Source organism: Alligator sinensis, unplaced genomic scaffold (assembly GCF_000455745.1).
Source record: "Alligator sinensis unplaced genomic scaffold, ASM45574v1 scaffold159_1, whole genome shotgun sequence".
Taxonomy (NCBI): domain Eukaryota; kingdom Metazoa; phylum Chordata; order Crocodylia; family Alligatoridae; genus Alligator; species Alligator sinensis.
Window position 1 is genome coordinate 773,065 of NW_005842222.1, and position 10,513 is coordinate 783,577.

At 44.2% G+C, this 10,513-nt stretch overlaps 1 protein-coding gene across 4 annotated transcripts in view; it reads left to right on the plus strand.

Moving 5' to 3' along the window:
• Nucleotides 1-10,513, plus strand: part of IQGAP2 (IQ motif containing GTPase activating protein 2) — a 175,576-nt gene that overhangs the window by 125,882 nt on the left and 39,181 nt on the right. For all 4 annotated transcript variants that reach the window (XM_014521523.2, XM_014521525.2, XM_014521524.2 and 1 more), the window contains 3 exons: nt 3,000-3,090; nt 7,821-7,985; nt 9,620-9,762. In XM_014521523.2, coding sequence (XP_014377009.1) covers nt 3,000-3,090; nt 7,821-7,985; nt 9,620-9,762 — 399 coding nt within the window. The remainder of the gene's footprint in view (nt 1-2,999; nt 3,091-7,820; nt 7,986-9,619; nt 9,763-10,513) is intronic.

Here is a 10,513-nt window from a genome sequence, read left to right on the forward strand (position 1 = left end):
GACATCAGCCAGTGCCTTCAGTACCCTCGGATGGAGCTCATCCGGGCCTGCTGACTTAAAGGCATCCAGTTCTTCCAAGTGACTCTGCACCATCTCAGGGTCTACTCATGGCAGTCTGGTGCCTTGCTCCTGCCTCTCTACAATTCCAGTGAGAGACTTGTCTTGCCCCTCGCTTAGGAACACTGAGGCAAGTAATTCATTGAGGAGTTCAGCCTTGTCCCCCCTGTCCGTCACCAGTTGCTTATGCCCATTTAGTAGAGGTCCTATTCCACCCCGGGCCTTCCTTTTACTCCCTATATATCTAAAGAATAATTTTTTGTTATCCTTAACTTGGGATGCCATCCTCAGCTCAATGGTAGCTTTGGCCTGTCTAACTGCCTCCCTACAAGCACGAGTAGAGGAGGTATACTCCTCTTAGTAATCTCTCCCCGTTTCCACTTATTATATGCCCCCCTTTTAGCCTGTAGATTGCTCTGGATTTCTCTGGTCAGCCAAGGAAGCCTCTTGGCCCCTTTCCCCCTTTTTCCCCGCATCAGGATCGTCTCCCTCTGTGTCTGAAGGATCATTTGCTTAAGGCACAGCCACCCTTCCTGGGCTCCCAACTCTTTAAAACTCTCCTTTTAAGAGTACTGCAGCAAATCTTCACGGGGTATCCAGGTTGCTCTTTCAAAAGTGCAATCTGTTGCTCTGGAGGAGTGTTCTTATTGGTTGAAGGCCCTTTTGAGATTTGTGAGTGACGATCATAGGTATTGTCAGTGCAGGTTCGGTAGTATTGGAAAATTACAGCTTTCTTGGTGTGTTTAGGGTGATTGCTGGTTCTGTGTACAGCCTGTGGGTTTCTTATATATGGTGGTTTGAATTTTACAATTTTGGATATTGATCATGGTGTTTTAAAAGGAAATGCTGGTATTAGAGTATTCAAGTGATAGTCTGATGAAGAGGTGATGATTGTTGAATTTTGGGTGGAAATCAATTGGAGACTGCAGGGTTTCGGTCCAAATGATGAAGACGTCATCTATGGATCTCAGGTATAGTAAGGGTTTGATGGTGCAGTTCTTGAGGAATTCTTCTAGGTGAGCCATAAAAAGGTTGGCATATTGTGGGGCTACTTTGGTGCCCATAGCTGTGCCCAGGGTCTGGAGGAAGTGTTGGTTGTTGAAACTGAAGTTGCTGTGTGTGAGGGTGAAGTATATGAGTTCAGTGATATCCTGAAGTCTACTCTGAGTTGTAGTCTTGTTCTTGTAGATATGTGAGGCAGGCTTGGATGCCATCCTGGTGTGGGATGTTGGTGTGTAAGCTAATGACATCCATGGTGGCTAGGAGGGTATTGCTGGGAAAGGTGGTCTGTGTTTTTGAGTTTTCACAGGAAGTCTGTTGCATCTGGGATGAAACTCGGTCTTTGGGTGACGAGCGGTTTTAAGATGGATTCAGCGAAACCTGATATTTCTTCCATTAGGGTTCCATGGTTTGAAAGGATAGGTCTGCCGGGGTTTCCTTGTTTGTGGATTTTAGGAAGCAGGTGTAAAGTCCCTGGGTTGAGTAGTAGAGGGATCAGGGTCTGAAGTTTTTCTTGTACTTCCGATGGAAATCTAATGGTGGTTTTAAGGTGAAAAGGGGAATTGGATCTTCCTCTACTTTTTTATAGTAAGTGGTGTCAGAGTTGTCTGTTGGCAAGTGGCTGAGGTGGGCAGGGGGGGAGTATCAGTGGTGGGCTGGCCGGAGCATGGTGGTGGCACTGGCTGTAGCCACGCCCCTCCAAGATTCCACGGCACGCCTGGACATGGCCAGATCTGTGCAGGTGGGGTGGGCTGCTGCTGTGGGCTGAGACCGGGGCTGTGCCAGGCTCTTTTACATGTTAAGTAGAACTGTTATGCATTTGGTGAACTGAAAGAAACAGTTCACCAAATGTGTACAATACATTTTTGCTTTTTGGCTTTAGGTCTAGGTTTCTGTGGTCAAATTTAGCTTTAGGCTAGGAACAGCTGTTGCATTTGTCCCTGGAGAAGTTGCACCTGTGTGTTCCTAGACCAAAATATCCCAGCATTAGAAGAGTGGTTATATGTACATGACAATTGGGTTTAGTAAACGGCTGACTGCATTGCTGCTTTTCTGCCATTGATTCAATGAAACAATCTTGGGATAGCAAAATGCATCTGAATGGTTGTCCTGGGATAAACTGCTGGCATTTTGTGTTCTGCAAACCTCTTTAGGATTAATTCCAAGACAGTGGGCATGGATGTCTGAATCTGTGCGGAGAATGTCTGAATGACTGCAACTTGTTCCAGGATAAAATGGTTTACCCCAGGACAAATGCAGTATCTGTTTGTAGCCTTCAGTTGCTTGCAGATGTAAAAAAAAGCACTTTAAACTCCGAGAGCTCATGTGCTGAGCCCAGCACATGCTCAGTAGAGGCAGCACCTTAGCTGGATCTGGCTCTGTAGCATCTGTATAGATTGAGCACTTGTGGAGCTTTTTTGGCACTTTTATGCAATAGCTGATTGAATCAGCTTTAGCCAAAAGTGCCAAAAAGCCCCACTGAAGTGACCTGATCTATACAGATATTGCAGAGTTGGTTGAAGGCTGATTTTGACTAGACATAAGGAAAAAACTTCTTTACAGTCCAAGTGTTCAGGGTCTGGAACAGATGCCCTCCAGAGGTGGTGCAAGCACCTACTGTGGACTCTTTCAAAAGACATTTGGATGATTATTTTGCTGGGATAATTTGACCCCAGCAGACTTCCTACCTGTGGCAGGGGGGCTGGAATTGATGGTCTCTCAAGGGCCCTTCTAGCACCTAATGTCTATGCAAGTAACACGTTGCTTCTTCTGGTAAAGTGTGTTTGGGGGTGTGGGGGGCGGGGCAGAAGACAAAACATTAACATCTGTGAGCAGCCTCTGTGTCCTGAGGTTTCCAAAAGGTTTTTCTCTTTCAAAGCTTTAATGTTGTGTTTGGAGTGAATTTGACTTTTTATATTCAAATACTTCTCCTTCTTTTTCAGGAAACCTCTGATGAATCAGCAGTTCTCTGGCTAGATGAAATACAAAAAGGAATCGATGATGGTAATAAGAATATAGAAGAGGCAGAAAACTGTAAGCAACAACCTGAATCTGAATTAAACCTGACTACTTTTTATCCTGAACAAATGCAAGGATTTCTCATTTTGATTCATGTTCACGTGGAATTGTAGCCAGGTTAATTTAATGGCTCTCTTAAATGTATTTAGTTAAAAAAACCCAAAACCATATTTTATTACAGGATGGTTGAAAGTGACGGAAATAAAATTCAAATGCCAGATTACTGTTAAATATGTCCAGAACATCATGGATATGTCTTAGTTGATGTGATCTCTTACTGCTTAAATATAATAAAACTGCAGGTTTCTAACACCACTGTTTTCACAGAGCTGATGAAATGTCATAAAAATGTCTCTTATATAGCATGAAAACAAATGCAAGGGGATGAGAAAAGGAAATTACAGAGTAGTTGAAAAGTTAAGCAGTTATGATAAAAACTTGAGAGAAGTCTTGTATATAATGCCTTATCTGTGTTGCAAGACCAGAATTCCTTACATGGTCACAACTTTGGTTAGTCAATCCTTATTCCTCAGTAAATGTCAGTACTTCCCCCAACTTACAAGCTTGCCGTTTAATGATTAATAGTACTCTGAAAAACGATTTTTTTGTGTAGAAGCAAAAAGTATTCCAGTCCATATTGAACCTGACCTTATTCTATGAAAATAGCAGTCTGGAAAAAGTCAGGGTGGACCTGTCCTGGTTGTATAGCCTGTGCATACCAATTTATTAATGTTGTCTTCTCTCCCGGAAGTTTTCACTAAGCATAAGCAATTCTAAAAGCGATTTATGTAAGCAAACTATAAAAGAATTCTAAATAAAAAAACACTAAATAGTTCATAGTAGAATAAAAATTTGACTAGAAACCATTGCATCAGTTTTTAACACAGCATTTTTCATGAGCTATGCATCTCTGTTAATGTCTCGAAGGAGCTTCTGTACATCTACATATTTAAAAAAGGAAAATGCCAAATGTGCCAAAGTTCTTTTGAAATATCTCTGATCACTCTTTATCAACATCAAAGTACTTTTTTTAGGCTGGATGATGTTTTTAAGTGGCTTTTGAGTTTTACAAAAAACTTTTTAAGTTTTGAACGTCTAGTTAATATTTTTTTGCTTAATTGTTGTGATGTTTTATTTCATACAAAGACGTAACTTATTTTGTGCTTTTGTGGTTAATAAGTACTGTATATAGAACTTACTTTTCCTGGCTCAGTGTAGCCAAGGAATATTTATTATGAATGAATATGTATCTAAAGTAAAATACTAGTACTCTTATATACTTAATCATGCTTTTGCTGCCAAGGTATCTCTCAAAAACCATTTTCTGCCTGTTATGAAAAGCTCAAGTGTAATTTGCATTATAAACAAGTTTCAGGTTCATGTCATAGTATTTCTAATTCTAAATCAGTTGACTACAATTTGTGTAAGATTTTATTTTCCTGTGTGTCAAATTTGGGACTAGTTAATCCTAAATTTGGAATTGTTTGAACACACAAACATACACAAAGTCAATGCACCTCTCTCATTTGGTTGACTAATATGGAGTAATTTTGTATTGGAACCTGTTACTCTCCTTCTGCATTTTTGCTGACTAATTTAAATAAAAGTCTTCACCAGAGATGGGTAAAAAATTTTAAACAACACCTTAGATGTATACATAGAATAGTGAAATGTGGCAAAAATAATCCCTGGCTCTTTTAGGACTGGATGTTTTCCCCTCAACTTCATTTCTTCACTGACTGCAGTATGAGCCATCTGATTCTGTAGCTCTGAGTGGGAAGGTCTTGAGGGAGCTTCGCCAAAAAATTTTGGTGGCTCCAGTGGTTGACTAATTCCAAAAATTATGGGGGCTCTGGGTCCACTAGCAAAGTAGGCCTTTTGGCAAGGGACAGACATTCAAAAAGCTGGAGCCTGAATTGATTCAACCTGTGCAGGTTAGTTTAAACCAGTCCAAAGGTTAGTTTGTAACAGTCCAAAGAGAATGTCTGTGCTGAGAAACTATGAGCACATGCCTGCAGTTGCTTGGGCCAGGCCCTGGGAGGCGCTAGAGCAGCCCTTAGCTGCAGAGAAGCTGTGCAGGGGGGAGGCATGGCCAGCTGGGGCTGAAATGGCCAGAGGGGTTTAATTCCCTCCTCGCTGTCCCATGGCAGGGACCCAAGCCAGGTCTGCCAAACACTTCTCCCTCGCTGCTGCACCCACAGGCCACCATGGTCACTGAGGCAGAGGGGGCAGGGAGGAGGGTTATTCTCCCTTCTGCTCCCACTGCCTCCTGGGGACCACAGCCAGGTCTGCCTGCCCTGACTGCCAGTGCCAAGCAGCAGAAAAAGCCCCCTCCTGTCACCTCTGCCAAATGCTGGAGGGAAGGGGAATAACCTCCGGCCCTGCCTCTCCCTATCATAGTGTTGGGAAGTGCGAGCCCCTTCCCAGCGGGGTGCTGCACTGCAGGGTGGGCAGAGCTGCAGTGGACTGCACGCAGCAGTACCAGGGCCTAGAGGGGCCAGGGCCTTCCAAGGCCCCCCAGTGCCACAGTCCATAGCATCTTTTCCTGCCTTGCAGCACAGCCCATACCCCACTGGGAAGGAGATTGCAGTGCAGGAAACTGTGACAAGGGTGCTGTCCCGTCTCAGTCACTCCCCTCTTGTTGCTCCAACGGCCAGGTGGGGGCAGGGCCAGATGCCGCTGGCAGGGCCCTTTGTGGGGGGCAGGGAGAGGAGTTATTCCCCCCTCGACTCCCAGGGCACTGCAATGGGATCTGGCCACTGCCACCGAGTGGCAAGATAAGTCCCCTCTTGTCCCCTCTGCCGGATGCTAGAGGGAGGGGAAATGACTCCTTCCCCCCCCCCACCCCGGGGGGGCCCAGAAAAGGAGAAAGATTATGATGAGCACTGGTATGCTAATACTGGTGACTAGAAAGATGCTCAGATAGATGTATAAGCAGGGCTGACACTTCCATAGTCCAGAAGTCAGTAGTAGCTGCATCAGTGCTAGCTACAGCAGGCTGGTGCTGCTGATACTCTAATGCCATGCACTGGTTATTGCAGTCGTCTTCAGTGCATCACAAGAGCGTGGGTACAGTGCAGAGTTCAATTTCTTTTAAGCCTGGATAAATAACAGATGTGGTGAAGAGGCAGGCTCTCTCATTCTGTTTCTAATATCTGGAGCAGGATGTAAGCTTTTAGAGCTGCACCAATACGTTGGTCCAATATCGGATCAGCACCGATTTAAAGAAAATTTACTATATCAGAAATCGCCCATATCAGACCAATTTAATTTGGCCAATAAATGGCCCGTGCATGTGCACAGGCGGCAAGGAGCACAGCCTGGCAGCGTGCGGAGCTACCTCCAGCTGGTAAGTCTAGTGTGGTGCAAGGGGAGTGGGGAGGGAAGCAGCTGGGGGGAGCAGATCAAGGCCCCCGCAGTAAGGGAGGGGCTGGAGCTGGGCGGGCATGGCACGGAGCTGTGGCTCATGTGGGGGGTGGGGGGGGTTCCTGTTGCTACGCATTGCTCAGCAGAGAGCCACTTGCCTGCTCATCCAGCGGCTCCCACCACTTGTCCTAGAGGGCATTGAGGGGCATGTGCCCCCAGATCTGCGTGGGACAGACTGGGGCTGGGGCTGCGCCAAGCTCTTCCCGGCAGGTTAGGGCTACATTGGGAAGAGGCTACAGAGGGGGCCACATCCACAAACTCACCATAGCCCCTTCCCAGCGCAGCCCCACCCTGCCAGGAAGAGTTTGGCCCAGCCCTGGTCTGTCCTGCCCCGCGCAGATCTGGGGACTCACGCTGTCCCTACCCTCTTGGAAGTGGCGGGAGTCTCTGGACAAGCAGGTGAGTGCCAGGTGAGTTACAGGACCAGTGGCTCCTGGCTAAGTGGTGCACAACGGCAGGAGCTGCCCTCCTCCCCCTAGCCCCCTTGTCAACCATGCCATGTCTACCCTGCCCCGGTTGGGCAGTGCTTGCCCCAGCCCCACACCCTCCCTCACCGCTGGGGCCTTGATCTGCCCCCCTTCCCCCCTCTCCCCCCCATCCACTTCCACCACCCAGACTTACCAGCTGGAGGTAGTTCTCCATGCTGCGGGGCTGGGTGTCGGAAATCAGATCGACATCCATTGATATGCCTCCTTTAAAAATCGGCTATCGGTATCAGCTGCAAAACTCTATCAGTGCACCCCTATATACTTAGTCTGATCATAAAAGCAGACCGTCATCTTGTTTGCAGATTTAATGTTTCTAACCTGGCAACGTTTTGGAGAGGGGTTCTTTCCCATATTCACGTTTAAGTCTGATACCAGTTTGCGAAGACTTTTGTAAAACCTAAGGGACAGATCCTGCGGGGGTAGAGGTAGAAATATGTACAAGAGAAGCAGTGGAAATTGCTTCTGCATTAAACTTTCTGCTCATGTGCAGAGTTGTTTTGGGGGGTTTTGTAATATACCTTCCATACACTGAAGTGTGTAACAAACAAGCTGTGGGAGACTGTTTCAGTGGCTTATTCCACTCTCCTCATAGCCTAGGAAATTTGATAGTATGCCGGGATATGACCATAAGTTGGTTTGTCTTCTGCTTGGCCTAAGCCTGAATTTTTCTGTAAAGGAATACTGTTATAACATTGAAGCGTGGAGGGTGGTATTGCATTATGCATGTGTGTATGTAGCTTCTAAACATTCTAGTGGGGAAGCACATTCTCTAGATAGTTGAAAGATGTGCACGTATATAATGTTCTTAATTTTCAATGTAATTTTGTTTAGTGGCTCTTGGAACTTCAGTGATTAACAAGTGTTTGGAAAAAGGCGATTCAGAGCCTCTCCTAGCTCTATTGCAATCTCCTAAATATGGCTTAAGAGTTGTTCCAGAGTGTGCTGAAGCCTATTACCAGAAACTTTTGGAAGCCAAAAATTTAAAAACCAAAAAAGGTAAAAATGAAAATCCTTTGAATGGGGGAACCCATATCTGTAGGGGGGATGAAGGCCTTGTGAAAAACGTAAACTAAGCCACAGTGTTACTGGGGAACCTGGGATTTTTTCTTTTTCCATTGGATTATTCAAGAGGTATCTAGCTCCCCATTTTGTTTGTTTGTTTGTTTGTTTTCACTTAACTCCTTTAGAGCTTGACTACATTGAGTAAATTCATCACAGTGTGTATTCATCATTTGGTTATAAAATGTATGGTTCTGAATTCTTTGCTCTGCCTTGCCCATGTGGAAGGGAGGGATAGTTGTGTCTGAAGCTTCCTGGGGGCTGAAGTGGGTTTGAGTAACTTACTGCACCACAGTGCAGAACCTCACAGCCATTCTTTCCCACTGCCCTACACTAACCACTACAATGGGGAGGCTTTGGCTGTATTTGTTGGCCCTTTGCTCTTTCTGCATTTGGAAAGTTCCCCAGAGCTGTTATACCCCTTTTAGGGCCTTTAGCAATGCAAGAGCAATTTCACATGGTGCAGCTGGAGCCAGAATCTGGCCCCCTTTTCTTTGAACAGGACTTTCCTGTGTAAAATTGTCAGCTGGTTCTGGATAACCCAATAAGCTGAAACTTTTTTAAATACAGCAGTTCCGGTTTACAGTGTCTAGTACCTCATATTTAACATATTAATAAAAAGCCTTTTCCCCAGTATAAAGAAGTAGCTTCTGCATATAGCAAGAATTGAGGGTTTGGGAAGCTTTCTTATCAGGTTTACCTTGGAGCCTTTTATCCATGAGGAAACTTACCCAAGACATTTAAGATACAGACTTGTTTTTGTTTCCCAAAAGCTGATAGTGGTGATCTGGGTAATAACATGAATATGGCAAGTCTGTAATGTGCACCCATAGTTAACAAGGCCCAGCCTGTAGCAGATACTGCAAAAAAAAAACTCATCTTTTTTTCTAATGCTTGTCTTGGCTCTATTCACATTAGTAACAATGAAGGTCTTGGGATAGACTGGTGGCTGCCGGGATCTGGGTAGAGTTAAATAGCACAGTACTTTACATATTGGTAGCAGCTGGTGGTCAGTCAGTCCTAATAGGTAGAACCTGGAGCATTCATAGCTGAGTGGTTTGTAGGCTGCTTAATTTGTAGCACATTGCTGAATTAAACATGATTCACTTAGCTGTTTACTGTGGCTTTTGTTTCAAAGAGCTTCTCTGATTTAGGTGGAGCTCATCAGCTTTCCCTTGTTTGGAAAAATGTCCCCCTTCTGCCACTGAAATTGAAGCCATACCTGGTGGTTCTCCACCCTTTTGCAACTGAAATTGAAGCCATACCTGGTGGTTCTCTGTACACCCACAGGCACTTTGCAAACCTATGTGTTTGCAGGGGAGTTCACAAAGTATCTAGGTCATGCTGTATGCTGCATTTTAGGCTACTGAGTGTCCTGCCGCAGAAGACTTGATCAGTGTTAACACAACAGGATATTTTTACAAATAGTCCCTAAAATTGACTTGTGTTGACTTTCATACATGAGTAATCATGGAAAGCTTTTTTTTTTGTGGAGAAAGGGGTCGGGAAGGGGAGAAACTGTCATAGTGTTCTGATTTTATGTATTAACAGTAATCCCTACTGCTTTTTAGATATTAATGAAAGCCCATGGATCAAACAAGTAATGAATGATATATATGATTATTATTACAATGTGGAAACTGGAGAAGGTACCTGTGTTCCATCTGAAGGAGTTGTACCAAAAACTTCTTGGCTGACCAGTGATGAAATCCAGGTAGGGTACAAAAATGTTCAAAATGATTGCACACTAATGTGGCCCACAGTGGGTAAAAATATGGTTATTTCATAGTTTTGAAGCACTCAAAAAGCACTTAAAATAGAAAGAAAAGAGGAGGAATCCTCTAACTGTATTTCACTGCAAGCTGTTCATTCCCCAAATACAGTAGAATTTAATTATCTAATCAAATCCTTTGGTGGTTAATACCCCATGTGCAGTCCAAGAGGATCTTACTTTGGCTCATATCTCACAAGTTGAATGTTCCCTTAAAACTGCTTTTAAATCTTCCAAGTCTATCTAATCCTGTTTACTATCACTTATTGAACTCCTGTACACTGTATAGGTTTTATACAGTCATCAATTTAGGAAAACCATTGACCATGTGCACAACTACTTTCCTGAATTGGGGGCTATATTGAAGTCTAACTACACTGTGTGATTCAGACACTGAGACAAGATACAGACATTCAGAAAGCCCAAGGCAGAATCACTCTAACTTGTACAGTTTTCTGTAAGCAGCATAGTTTTAGATCAGTAGAAAACAGAATGCACATTCACCCATGGATTCTGCCATTTTTAAATTAGTCTGTCTGTGCACCGAACTTCTGTTCCATTGTGAGTGTAGACCTGTTTCCAATTATTTCTACTAATAAAAGTGTAATGTCTGTACCTGGCCTGAAATCTCTATATGGATAAATCCTGTTTAAACATGTGACTAGACTGCATTTAACTATGCCATTGCCAATTC